At 37.6% G+C, this 14,817-nt stretch overlaps 1 protein-coding gene across 1 annotated transcript in view; it reads left to right on the forward strand.

Moving 5' to 3' along the window:
- Positions 1-14,817, forward strand: part of AIM1 (absent in melanoma 1) — a 41,577-nt gene that overhangs the window by 23,038 nt on the left and 3,722 nt on the right. The window contains exons 13-20 of the mRNA XM_017829419.1: positions 234-360; positions 539-571; positions 2,294-2,403; positions 2,630-2,759; positions 6,444-6,583; positions 8,853-8,976; positions 10,140-10,298; positions 13,146-13,308. Coding sequence (XP_017684908.1) covers positions 234-360; positions 539-571; positions 2,294-2,403; positions 2,630-2,759; positions 6,444-6,583; positions 8,853-8,976; positions 10,140-10,298; positions 13,146-13,308 — 986 coding nt within the window. The remainder of the gene's footprint in view (positions 1-233; positions 361-538; positions 572-2,293; positions 2,404-2,629; positions 2,760-6,443; positions 6,584-8,852; positions 8,977-10,139; positions 10,299-13,145; positions 13,309-14,817) is intronic.

Raw genomic sequence — 14,817 nt, forward strand, 5'->3', positions numbered from 1 at the left:
TGCTTTAGCTAATTCACTTTGATTTGTATTGACACAGTAGCACTAATGGAAGTTAAATTTACATGGAGTGTGCAGTATTAGATGCACTGGTTTGTTTAGGGTTTTAATAGCATCAGTTTGGCACTTAAGAAATTTTTTATTTGTGCTTACATTAAGACAATAATGAATATACACATTTGTGTTTTGGAAATGTAGTGTGACTTCTGATCACCCTCCTCTTCTTTCTCTTTTAGATGGGTGGCTTATGAGAATCCTGAGTTTACAGGGGAGCAGTATATACTGGCTAAAGGGCTATATCCCAGCATTGAGGCATGGGGGGGAAAGAATTGCAAAATATCTTCAGTTCAACCCATTGTCATGGTAAGGACCTAATTTTATACTTCTTTTGCAAGTTTCTCTTAAGTGTTTGAAACTATACTTTTTCTACCAAATTCAGTTTATTTACATTCTTTAAACAATAGTTGATAGTAAACTTTGGTATGTTATTTTACCACTATTGAAAATGTTTTTCCCTTTTTTTCCCTCAAAACTTTTGCAGGATTTTGTTGGAAGTGAAAGGCGCAAAGTCAAGGTAAGATGCTTGTCTGAGTACATGAAACATACTGTATAGTGACATGTAGGTAAAGAAAGGGATTTTTGTCCAGTGTAACACCCAGGTATTTGCATAGATAGCTACTAGTCAGACAAAGAGTGAGAACTGCAGGTGAAGGAAGGCTGCTTTCTAAACCTCTTGAGTAAGGCATTAAGAGCCAAGGAAAGTGGGATTTAATAAACAATTGCCATCAGAACTTCCTTAGGGCACTGGCAATGTCTTGGTTCAGCAAGTGAGCTCTTTCAGGGCATCAGTGATTGTTTTGAGGAGCTGCAGCCTGCAGCCCTCTATGCAGAGGTGCAGGTACCTGAAGTCTGTTGCTGAGGCGAGTGTCTACAAGATAGATGTTGGTTTTTGTGGTACAGTTGTGGCTTAATTACTTTTGGACCTCTTATTTAGTTAACAGTTCTGCTAATTCAAGGGAGTCTTGTTCACTCACAAGTGCTGAGTTGTGCTTAAAAGTGCCATCTTTGCCAATAACTTAAGAGAAGGAAATGGCAGGCAAACTTGTCTCTTCAGCAACTTAACATATTTCTACGTTGGACTGTCTCCTGTGGGAAAGTACTAATATGTAGTTTTGACTACATGAGGCTAGTGGGTGTCTTTTTTTATCCTTTCTTAATTCTGAACCTTTTCAGGTTTTTCCCTGTACAAAGTTATTTTTTATTTTCATTTCAGTCAAAATGGTGAGTGTATCATAGAACTAAAAAGTAGGGAGAAATGCATTAGCTGACTTCTTTTGCACTCCTGATTAGTAGCATGCCTCACTGGAATCTCTCACGTAGGGATAATATATAAACTATGGGGAATAAAAATCTCAGCTGTGTGCATGAAAAATTATTTGCATCTCTATATTAAGTGCCTATTAAGACCCTATCCTAGGGAAGACCTTTTCCTAAGGAAGCAAAGAAGTAATGCCTTTCAGTCAATATTTTGCATCCATCGTCAGTATGTTGTTCTTTGAAGAACGCTGTACATGCCCACACTCGTATCTCTATTAAGAGTGAATAAAGCTGGTAGGCATGTGATAATGTGAATGACTTCTGGGTGATCATGGTTAATTATCCTCTAACCAAATTAGCAAGTTTGCTGCTTAGAATTTTTTTTTTTTTTTAAACAAGGACAAAAGACTCTGGGTGACATACCCTCTCTTATCCTCTGAGCAGAGAAAGAATCAACATGACTGTATCTATAGCAGTTAACAGGCACATAAAGTCCATCTACCCTGGGAATATATACCATGCCTGTTGGCATGCTGAGTACTTTGCCAAGATTATGCACCATTTGAGTTCTGAGAGGCAGAGAGTTTTCATTTACTGGGAGGAGTATGTATGTTGGAGATTAAGTGGATTGATAATAGAAAACTTTTTATGGCCATTTACTAAATGTATGCCTACCCTGGCCATTCTGTGGAAATTAAAAAATTTTTCCAGCAGGTACACCGAGGAGCTATTTTCACTAGTGTTGTTTTAATTATTTTGTTTGTTACTGAGTGATTTACAGCCAGAAGTAATTTTTAGAATTGTTACCTTGCTGTCTAGAACAAGGATTGCAAGACTGAAAAGGTAACAAAAAATATATGTAACTGAGGAAATCTGTGTGTTTTAAGTATGTTTTAATCTAATTATAGAAGTAGTGGTAGAGACATTACTGAAGGTAGAAGAATGAATTGTTTTTAAATATGTTTATAACTTTTTAAAGGTCCAGTTATTTTCAGAGCCTGAATTCAAGGGTAACTGCCAAATATTTGAAAGAAACATGAGATGTATTGATTCATTTGCTGTGAAGTCTTCAAAAATTTTAGATGGCAGGTAAGTTATACTGAATGGATACTACAAAATTGCTAAGATAGTATAAGTTTTAGAAAAGCGACCAGCTTTCTAACACTTTAAGTGGTTTCACATATGGGGACTTACAGAGGAACAATACTTTGCAGTTAGCACATCAGTCTTTCAGGACAAAACATTGTAAATAATGTTTCTGCATTTTACTTGCACAGATGACTTAAGAGGCAATTTCTTCTCCTTCCTCCTGCAGCTGCATAGTGTATGACCAGGAAGAATTCTCTGGTAACCAGTATGTGTTAGAAGAAGGAACCTATCCTGATCTAAAAGCGATGGGTTGTTCACCCCAAGCAATTCTAAAATCTTTACGGATTATAAATATTGTAAGTAAAGCTATTAGAAATATTGTAAAGTAAAGGTTAATACAGTGATGATTCTGACCTCTGTATTTTTTGCAACAGTAAAAATTCTAAGGTACACAGACAAGAGTAGGCATGGGGGTTTTTTGGTGTTGGGGTTTTTTTTGTGTGTGTGTTTTTGGGTTTTTTTTCTTCTATGCAGTAGCAGTTACATGTCCTAGCTGCAGTCAGTCACGTTGGTTTTGACCTCTGTGCAGTTTTTGCAAGGAAGACATCACAGAAGCAGCTGCCAGGGATCCCTGTTCTTAATAACAGTTTATAAAAGAACTTGTAAAGAGTCAAGAATATGTCAGACTATTTCCCAGTAGGAGAGACCACTTAGAGTGGGTTGAGAAAGTGGTAGAACAGTGTGCAGAAATATCTGTAGTGTGGACCTTGTTTTTGATGCATATTAAAATAGCAGACATAACTAAGCAACTTTGCATGAAATACATGTAATTATAAAACACTGTTGGTATCATCAGGGAAATGCACACTTCTAGATGAAGAAAAGCAACACCCAATGCCATTTGGCAAAATTAGGCAGTGTTGTGTGTGGTGGATACAAATTAAACTACATTTACATGTTTTGTAACTCACCAGTGGTAAGGAACACGTTTGCTCAGGCCTATAACCAATCATTATGATGGATCACTTATGGAATCTGCAAATATCTTTTAAGATCAAAGTAATTACTAGAAAAATGTGGTCAAGATTCCAGGAACTTAACAGCCATATGAGGAGGTGGTACTCATTTTTAAAAAGGAGGAGTTCACTATTGACTCTCTTCTTTGAATTTGGCAACCTTATTGCACTCCACTGTAATTTTTGTAACCTGTCAGTGGCATAGCAGTTGACAGAGAACTAAAATGTGTCATCCTCTTTCATGTCTTGAGCATTTTGATGTACCCTGTAAACAAACACGTGCAGCAAGTATGTCTGCCTTCTGAACTCTTTGGCTGTCTAGTAGACAGATCCTATTAAAAACAATAGAATTGTTTCTAGCCAAGCCTTGGTGGGTGATCACCAAGAATTAAAATAGGCTCTTCTGTAAATGTCAGGAATTCTTGGGTTCAAAATGCTTACTTTGGAAAGATTTATTATTTGTGACAGAGACTGTTGTCTTAAAACAGCCAAATGCCAGTTCTGTGCCTCTTTTAAGTTCTTTTCACTTGTGAAACTTGTACTAGTCCTACAGTTTATCACACTTCAGACAGTAGCACAGAGCTGCATCTGTCTGCAAATCATGTGCTGCTGCTTCCTTTTCCAGAGGCTTCCTAGTTGCAGAGAAAAGGAAAATAGCTTGCTTTGCTCAGTGGTTTATTAGCAAACCAAAACAGAAAGAATAAGTGGTTAGACAGAAATGATCATATTGTTCATCTTTGATGATTTTCCAAAAGCTCGAACCTTATTATTCTAGCTACCTGTCAGACTAATTTTGGAACTGTTTTTTTGGCAGTGCCAATCTTAATTCCTCCCCACCATCTGCCCTTTCTATAACTTTCCTCATGATTTTTCTGTGACATTTCTATACAAGAAGCACCTTTGGTATTTTAATATGTCACATTACTGTACTTATCTAATTAAACTCCCTTATGCTGGGATCCATTTATGGGGACCATAAAAAAAAAGGAAATTAAAGGGATATTTTATAAACTTGTAAGTGAAAGTTAAAAGGGCTTTTGTTTATAAGCTTGAGGGTTTTGGGGTTTTTATGCCACTATATCTTTGCTTGGTTGTGCTTGCTTTGTGTGCTCCACATGGTTGTGCTGCAGATGGAAAACAGCATTTTTCCTTCTTGAATTTGATACATGTTCTGTTTCCTGAATGTATTATAAAAAAAACTGTGAATGTGGTTTATGCTTGAACAGTCATGCTGAAAATACCTCTTTTTAACAAGCAACTCTGTGGAATAACTAAATGTAGGAACACCAACTTCATACAGTTGCAGTACATGGGAAGTACTGAAAGAAAAATTCATGAGCTGATCTTGCACTTCTCTCTTCAGGGAATGCTTTATCTAACAGTGTTGCTGCTGAATCCGGAGAATGCCCAGAGTGTAAGGTGTGGCAGAAGATCGGAGGATTTCCTTTTCTGTCTCTTGTTTTCTTTGGAAGTAGATTATTTCTAAAGCACTGTATGTGGCTGAAGGGCTGCTGCCTGAGCAGTTGCATGTCTCAGAGTACAGATGCTGTTCTGTAAAAGGGCTGAGTGGTCAGAGGTACTGGGACATCAATGTGGTGTGACTGTTCCTGTTAGTCTCTTTACCTGTGGTGATGTGTGATAGTCTAACTGGTGTTAGCCTTTCACACTCAGTGGTGGGGATGAGCATGCTCTAATTTTGGAGTAAGCTAAAAGGCCTCTCCTGGCATTTTCCACAGCTTAGCAGCGTGTGTACCATCAGAAAGCAGAGCTCAGCTGCTGTGCGATAACCTGGACTGCTGCGCAGATAATGGTGATGCTCATGCATCATCTGAGCCCTTAAACATCTAGAGGAAAACTAAAGAGGAATTTAAGCACTGTCTAGAAATTGGTAGATGTGAGGTCTTGCTTAATAAAGTCACATGGAAGCATGCATATATGAGCTGCCACGCATGTGTGGAGCCAGGTCTGCCTTGGAGGGCCTGTTTCCATGCCTGAGGCCAGATGGGAGTCTGTCGAGACTTTGTGTCATGTCAGGCGTTCCTGATCCAGTTGATGTGTTTGAGTATGCTGAACACATGCCAGAAGGAAGGAACTCTTCTGGCTAAGGCATTGCTTTTATGCAGTCGTTGCTGGAAGACTTGTGAGAAAGGGAGTGGCAGTGTCATTTCTGTCTATGAGTGTACACTGTAACACCGAGACACTCAGGCTTAAATGACTTTACCCTGGGGGATTTCAAACCCTACTTCCCAGCTTCCACAGGAAGGCCTAAATTGTGAGATGTTATTTCCAGTCCACTACAGATACCTTTCCCCACAGAAAAGAGTCTGAGGTTTGTTATCCAGAAGACATTTAAATTGGATACAGTGATGCAGGGAGTTTCATTTAGGCAGAATTCCTTTGACACCAGAAGCATTTTGACAGAGGGGGAGAAGAGTCATTTCCCCATTTTGGAGGATTCAGATTTTACAGTTTTCACTTGTCGTGAATTTCACCTCAGAAGTATGAATTTTGCAGCTTTTGTCTAGTCAGAGATTGATGTTGCCATAACCTACTGTGAAAGTTATAAATGAAAGCAGTAAGTGATAAGCAGTACCGACAGGGCTGTCATCATTTGAAGCTGTAGAAAATCAATATTATCTTACTATGTGTTTGGGTCTGAAGATGAAAATTCCTACAATGAGTGGGGTTTGGCGCAATGGAAAAGGGATTTGGCATTGATTAAAATGTATTTTAAAACATACTTAAAGATATTATGCAAGAATCAACCACAGAGATGTTTGTGTGTGCCTTAAGATAAGGAAGTTTTATGTTCCATGCAAGAAGATCTCTTGTGTGTTTTGAATAACAGGTTTTTATGACTTTTTAAATTTCTTTTAAATAACTGGTTGTAGAGCAAAAACATTGTCTTTGGTCTTAAACAATCAAGAAACCTCTGAAATAAAAGGGTTGTGTGGAGTAATGATGTTCACAGTCACCATCTGGAGTTCTAAAATCCTATAAAAAGTGCTCATCTTCCCTTTGCAGGAGCTGTCTGAACCCTGCATAGCTCTTTTTGAAAAGACGGGTTTCCAAGGAAAGAAAATTGAATTCAGTACAGAAATCTTAAATCTCCAGTTCCTGGGATACAGTCCTCGCATAGCTTCAGTTCAAGTCCTTGGTGGCATGTAAGTTTAAAATTACTTTTTGATTCTGTAGAATGATGTACTTATTCAACAGAAACATTACAGGTGCTAAGAACCAAGGAATGTAAAATTAGAATATCATAATGTGCGTAGTGCATTTTCTTCTTGCAGAGCAGTTTCTTCTTACAGAGCATTTTCACTTCATTTCATTTTCCTGTTTCAACACTTAACTCATGTCCTGTGCTAGAAGTTGAAATGAATTTGAATAAAGCTCACAAGGAAACTAGTGTCATCTCTCATGCCATATTATAAAAGTCAGCTCGTATAGCATCCAACTTCTGTGCTCTTGGTTTAGATCTCAGTCATAAAAAAATCATTCACTTTGTGATCTGTGTCATAAGTTCAAAATTTTCATCCTTTAACCTTGTTATAGACACAGTGTTACAATCAGATCATTATCTGGTCCCCTCTGGCATTAGTAATCGTCCCTTTTTTCTTCAGGAATTGGATGAGACCTGGGTTGTAAATCTAGCAGTTAAATTTGTTAGCTGTTTTTAAGAAGTTTTGTTCTCTAAATGTACTCGTGAAAAGAATGTAAAAAAATAGTCTGTGATGAAGTTTAAAAGCTGTTTGGAAGAATTTTTAAAATTACTGTGCTATCTTCTAGGGTTCCAGTAGATCTGTTACATTTCTTTTTTTGTTTTTTTTTCTCTGTTTTTAACCTCTAAGATATTTGTCTCAAGTATATGTTCTTTTTTTTCTTTCTAAGTTAAAGAATGCGACTTTTTTTAAACAATAGATCCACATTACTGTTGCTTTGCATTTACCTCTTCTTTTGAAGAGGTAAATTTCCAAGGAGTGTGTTAGAGAGATGCTGTTGGAAAGCTTAAGGCTGCCCTCAAGTGGATAGCTAATACCAGATCTGTAGAGCAAACCATTTCCTCCATCTGGATAAGCTGGTCAAAGGGTTTCCTTAGCTCATTGAACTGAACTTTTGAAACAAAGGTTATAAGAAAAGGTACATGTTCTGTATTCTGAAGCCTCCTGAGATTTCAGTATCTTTCATCCTAACCACAATATAGCTGATTCTCACTTTCCATAACATAAAGTCAAACATCAAGTTACTTCTTTGCCAATAACATGGTTACCATGATTCCAGGTAATAGAGTGTGTGTTTCCTGTCCAGTGCATATATGTGGGTTTTTTTCTGGTGAATTGCTGGAAACATATAGAATATGATTTGAAAATTCTGATTTCATTATAGCAGTGTCAGCTGCTGAAATGTGTCAAAATACAAGGTTTAGTTTCCTTGCCCCTACTGCCTCCGTTATTGAAGGGGGGTTTCATCTTCTCATCCTTTGCTAAGAGACCTCCATTTATAATTCTCCTAATTTCATACCCAGGATAGATATGTATTAGGCTGTGAAAAACATCAAAATTAAGATGAGTGTGCTTCTAGTTATAGATGTTTGCTGACAAACCAGTCAGAGGAAGGAGGTAACAGGAAAATGTGCATATTGAGTGTTCATGTACTCAAAAACCCATGGCTGTTTGACAGTTCCAGCAAATCAGTGTGAGAAAACTCTACAAATTGCACCATATTGTAGCCTACTTTGAAGCCTCGTTGTAATTCACTGTCTGTGCCAATAGTAGAGAATCAGAAGTTGGGTTCTGACAGATTACACTCAGTGTGTGATTGTAAATGTAGTTGGATGTGTGCTAGGGAACGCTAGACAAAATTTTTCTGTATGCACTCTTGCTCTCTCTTTGTCTCTTCCCTGCCCCCCTTTCAGGTATTTGGAAAGAAGAAAGGTGTTCTGAAATAAACCTCTATCAAAACACCCAAGAGCTTCACCCTGTTGCAGTTTTCAGTATTTCCCTGTTGCAGTCTGAATCCAGAGCAATTCTTTCCCACATGCCTCAGGCCAAATTTAGATACACGAAACTTTAGGTTCTGCACCTGCAGCCATCTAGCATATATGGCATATGCAGCATATATGGAGGAGTCAGTGCCTCCTGAAAATAGATGATATTTAAAAGTTTGGTTCTCCCAAGAAAATGCTTTGTTTCCTTCAGCTTCTAATTTTTAAATAACAGGACTTTAAAATTTGAACTCCAGTGTATTCATCTTAATGAGTCGGTCTAAATCAGGACACGATTTTATTATTTTTCAAAGCCTCTTACAAAGAAGGTCGTTGACTTTGCAAAGCTAAACACTACTACTTTGTGGGACAGATTCTGTTAAACCCATTTATTGATTCCAAAGAAGGATTTGGCAGTAAAAATATTCTTTTTTTTTTTTCACTTGTAGATGGATAATTTATGAACATAGTAATTACAGGGGCCGTCAGATGTTGTTAACACCGAATGAAATTCCAGACTGGTATAAAGCAAGTGGCTATTGTCAGATAGGTTCTCTGAGACCTTTACTGCAGGTGAGTAGGCTTTGACATGAGCTTATGTCAAAGTACTAATTTACATTTTGTAGTGAGGTTGGGAAGATATACAGTTGAAAGCAGCATTACAGCCTTGATGCATGTCACAAGCTTCAGTAATGGCAATTGTGTAAAGAAATCACTCTACAGTTTCACTTGTAATAAAAGCTATTTGATTATGCTACATGGCTTTGCAGTTATAATGCTTAAACTGTTCATTAATCAAAGTTCATAAACCAAAGTACAGAAGACAGCATATAAGGATTAACTAAGGATTAACAAATAATGGCTATAACTACTATATATGAATTATTTGAAATTGTTTCATAATTAGCACCCAAACTGGTTACTGGCATATTGTCTGTACTTGTCTGCATTATTTTTCTAACAACAAGAAAATTGGTAAAAAAAAAAAAAAAAGATACTTCAATTAGTAGTGATTTTTGTGTTGATTTAGGAGGGAAGGTCCCTCCCTGCTTATTACTTGGCAGAATAATTTGCAAATCTAATGCAAAATTTATTCTTGTGGTGCCCTTTTCATTTTGTTCTCTAAGTAAGGACCGGGTGACTTTGTCCAATGGTGTGGCAGTCCTGGGAGCTTTAACACTTGAGATTCTTCTTGAGCTATATTTTATTGAAGAAACAGCTTTTTCTAATTCACAGTTTACTTGTACCTGCAACCAGATATATTTGCTTGCTGTCATAGTGTTGTCTTTGTATAGTCTTAAGCAGAGTTAGGAATAATACATTTTGACTGCCCTGCTGAGAGCTTGTCTAAACAGAAATGTAAATTAACAGGCCACAGCATGAATGTGCAGTGAAATACTTGCTGCCAGTGAAATAAGCAGCACTACAGAAGTGCACCCTTAATGGAAGCTAAGAGGATCTGTACAAGGAGGTAGCAGAGAGAAGTTAGTGTTGCTCTGAACTAAAAATTCTTAGCTTAGCATAGGTGAGCCTAAAACTCTCCATGCAGAATAGCGAGTTCTCAAAGCTTGTCCAAAATGTTTATGGGCTTTCAAATTTAAATTCTCAAATAAAAAAGCAAAACTTTCTGAAAGAAAGAGGGAGGCATGGGGTTCAGCACTGACAGTAATTGTTCTGAAGTTAACCAAGAGCAAGATGTGTTCTCTGTGGTTAAAGAATTCTTTTGTTTTCTGCAGAAACGTGTGTACTTCAGGCTTCGAAACAAGGAAACAGGAAAATTCATGTCAGCTGATGGAAACTTAGATAATCTGAATCTTCTCAGAATACAGGTTGCAGAAGATACAGACTCAGATGATCAAATCTGGGTTTATCAGGATGGATTCATAAGGTGCCGGGTAAGGTTCAAGTTCAATGTGCATCTTCTCTTTTCCTCTCTAGTAGTAGGGCTTTCTGAATTTAATTCCTACTACATCATCTTAATTTATTTTATAGGCATATTCTGTTTCATCTGTAATATAATCTTGCTGTAGGGGGTTGTTTTTAGTGAGTTTTTATTTTAATTGAACTCTGGCTTTTTCTGGTAACACTAACTAGTAGTGTGATTTTTTTTTTAATATATAATTGAAATTTTGAGAAATTATAGTTATGATTTATTGTCTTCTAAAGAATAGTAGCCTCAGAAGTACAATCAACACCAGAAGACCATTGTCTTCACTTCATGAGCTCTTTTCATGTACATGCCCTCTTTCTCCACAGTGAAAATATCACAAAAGTGTCAAAGCAGGAGAGACCTTTTAAAATAGACCTTTCCTGATAATGTTTGAAATATGCATACCTTGTGGTAGGTCAATTAGTGTAATGTAGGTTGTATACTCTTCTGCATTCAGGCAAGCTTAAAGATAAAATCCCATTCTTTTGTGGGGTGGGTTTTTTTGTTGGGTTTTGTTTTGTTTTGTGTTTTTTTGTTTGTTTTCTGTTTATCCCTGTATTTGTCAAATTCATCCTTTTCCTTTCCTCTGTACAAGTTTCCAAATCACACCCTACTTTTCTCACAGTCCATAGAACTAATCACGTGCAAATTGTCATTGAGGTGAGCAGAGGTATGTGCATTTCATATAATGTTTAAGCTTGAAAAGTCTTAGGTAGGGATGCCAGCCAAAAGAAAATTAAGTTACTTTAATACTGTTAAATAGCTGGACTGCAAAGAATCATGTGAACTTTTTCTGTAGGATTGTATAACTTCAAAGGAGCCATTTAGAACTATGTCATCTATGCTGGAGGGAAGAATCTTAATAAGCTAAGGCATTGTTTGGACATGTTTACAGGACACGTGCAGTTGTAAAAGGGATTTACGCAGACAGCAAAATGATGCAAAGTAAGCTAAAAGCTCTAATATTGCATACAGAAGGCTTATCTTTTGATGGTGCCTCTCAAACGCCACTGAAAGTATTCATATTGAGACAGCGTGGTATTATACAGCTTTAGATAAATGCTCCTGGTTTTTGTCCCTGTTTCTGTATCTCATAAAGCAATTTTTCTGTGCACAAAAAATACACAGCTCGTGCTGTATAGCAGTCAGGTAGTTTATGTGGAGTGCAAGCTGGCAACACTGATCTTAAGTGACTGAAATCTTACAGAGCTCTGCCATCTTTCTGTTGAATGGTAGTAAATCTACTTCGCACGAAACAAAAATTGGTTTTTACCACATAGTAAGAAGAAAATTGAAAAATTGAGCTCCTGGGTGGGTAGGCATGTAGGCAGACATAGGTCATTGGAAGAACTTGTGCCTTTCTTCTTGTAAGCTTGGGTCATCTCACTGAGTCACAGTACCTTGAGGTATGCCTGAGGTTTTCAAGGAAGGCCTGTTTAAGTATGTGGGATAACCAGTAAGCAGGATATGAAAGTCATTCTGCTCAGTTCGTCAGAAACAGATATGAATAGCAGATAAAAATTCAGGTCTCCTCACTCTTCATGTGTTTCTTGGAGATAGATGCAGTACTGGCTTAGTGGACATAACGTATAAGACTGGACTCTTCGTAGTCCCATAGAGAATGTTTTAGATACAGATTTCAGAACTGCAGAACTAAATCGACTTACCTGAATTCTGGGTTATGATAGTCAGAAGTACTAGTTTTTCAAAAAGTAGTGCTTTGAAAAATACTGGCAAAAAATAGTTTAAGAGCATATCAACAATGACAGATGGGCATTTAATCTGCCACAGAAGTGCATTCAGTAGTTAAAAGGTGCAGCTTATGGTGATCTATTGAAAATCACTGTTCATCTAGAATAATTAACTGCTATTTACTACAGCCTTAATAATCTTTTGAAGTAAGCTTGATTTTTGCCAGTTCTTTTTTTAACCAAGAAGACACTTGCAGAGTTTTAAAATCAAGTAATAGGAATTACTAAGAAAAGAGTAGAACAAAGAAGCAAATATTATTGTGATACACTGTGAAATTTTTACACTTGATACTGTGTAGCTACATCCTTTATCTCAAAAGGTTACTGCAGAACTAGAAACGACTGAAGAAAAAAAATTGTGCAGAGGAGATGGAGGGCTTCTATGTAAGGAAGAGACAAAAGAGCTAGGACTTTCTAGCCTGTAAAGGGGACACTTTGAGGGATGATACATTTGAAGTGCCTGCAAACAGCTTGGACAAGACATCCCTTAAAAAAAGGGAGGGGTGAGGAAAGCATCAAATAAAACTAGTAGTTGCCTATCTTTTTTTCTTTTTTTAAATACTAGGCAAAATTTGGAACTTCTTGCCACAGAAGGGTTATGATACAGAAGGGTGTTCATGTAAAAGGGTTACACTGATCTTGGTGGGTAGTGACAGAGAACAAGCATTAGAGGTATTGGGTCTGCATGGAAAAGCCCAGGCTGGCAATTGTTGTAGACTTGGTGAGATAACCAGGAACATACTGCATACAAGAGTAGAGTGCATGTAGTCTTCCTCAGCATCTGTTGTTAGCTACTGCTAGAGAGAGGTGTTAACTGTACCCTTTGATCTGATACAGCATGGTTATTTTAATCTTCCTGTGTAGTGGAGAGTCTCAGCAGAAACAGGAACAAAAGAAAAATAAGTAGTCTTGTGTTCAGGTCAAAAATATGTTCCTTGAGGGAAAGTAATTCCTGAATTCTCTTCTTATCTGATGACATCTCTTCTATCCGATAAAAAAAACAGTGGATACTAGAAGTAAGGCCATTTTGAATAATTGCTGTTGCCTTTCTGATGATACAGATGGCAGAGGATTGCTGCTTGACAATTGTTGGAAATCTTATAACTCCTGGCTCTAAACTTGGTCTGTCATTTGAGCGGAATGAAGACAAACAATATTGGCATATTAGTCCCGATGGCAGGATTTATAGCAAGATGAAACCCAAGCTGGTTTTAGATGTCAAAGGTAAGCAAATGTTATCTTATTTATCTTATTACATTGGGTCTTAATTACATGGTATTTACAGTGGGATAGGCAGTAAATGTGCCTATAAATTAAGGATGGTGCTTTAGTTACTTTAATCTAGAAGCAAAAAAGACCCGATCAGCTTGTTTGACCTCCTGAATTATACAGGCCCTAGGACTTAATTTCATTTTTCCTATATACTATTTAGTAACTCACAGTACTTGCTTATCTTGTATTCTCAGTGTCCACTCACTGTAGATATCCTCAGTTAATTTTTGGGTGATGTGAATATGATTATTTAAAATGCTGAAGCAAGAACAACCTAACTTCTCATTAACTTTAATTTGAATAGAGCAAATTTTCTTATATAGTAGCTGTAGATGCAATAGCCAAAGGATATTAGGAAAGCAAAGGCAGGCTTTACACTGATATGATTAGATGCAAAAAGTTTTTTCATTGGTTTATTAATGGCTATACCTTTATTGCAAGCATGAGAATCTGCCATAGTAGCCGAAGGTCTCTGCACAATTGATGTGTGTTTTGGAGTCAATTTTGTCATAGTAATTTGATTTGTGTAGATACTGTTTCTGAACTTTCTTTTTATAGCTTCATAGAAGGTCTGAAAAACCAGCAAATGGAATGATTAGCAGAATTAGCATAATCATATGTTCTTACATAACTGCCTTTTTGGGTGAGGGGAACAATAATTTTCTATAGCCGTTAATTCTTTTTAGCTGTTTTAAAATTAATTTTGTATGATGCTGTGGCATTACATACATCACTTACAAATACCACCACCACACCACCCAAAAAAACCCAACCAAAAAAAAATAAAACACCAAGGAAAACCTCAAAACCAAAAAAACCCAACCAGAAAGATATCAGAGTCAACACTTTAGAACTAAAAAGGACAAGACTCATAGAATCATAGAATATCCTGAGTTGGAAGGGACCCACAAGGATCATCCAAGTCCAACTCCCTGCCCTGCACAGACACCCCAAGAATCCCACCATGTGCTTAAGAGCATTGTCCAAACACTTCCTGAACTCAGACAGGCTTGGTGCTGTGACAGCTTTCTTGGGGAGCCTCTTCCAGTGCACAGCCACCCTCTGGGTGAAGAAACCTTTTCCTACTATCCCACTTAAATCTCCCCTGGCACAGCTTCATGCCACTTCCTTGGGTCCTGTCACTGGTCACCAGAGAGGAGAGATCAGTGCCTACTTCTGCACCTACCCTCATGAGGAAGTTGTGAACTGCAGTGAGGTCTCCCCTCAGTCTCCTCTTCTCCAGGATGAACAGACCAAGTGACCTCAGCCACTTCTCATATGGCTTCCCCTCAAGGTCCTTCACCATCCTCGTGGCCCTCCTTTGGACATTATCTAATAGTTTTACATCCTTCTTATATTGTGGCCCCCAAAACTGCACACAGGACTCAAGCCGAGGCTGTACCAGAGCAGAGCAGGACAATCACCTGCCTCAACTGGGTAGGACTATCAGAACCGTGAGAA

Source organism: Lepidothrix coronata, unplaced genomic scaffold (assembly GCF_001604755.1).
Source record: "Lepidothrix coronata isolate B3197 unplaced genomic scaffold, Lepidothrix_coronata-1.0 Scaffold5, whole genome shotgun sequence".
NCBI lineage: Eukaryota > Metazoa > Chordata > Aves > Passeriformes > Pipridae > Lepidothrix > Lepidothrix coronata.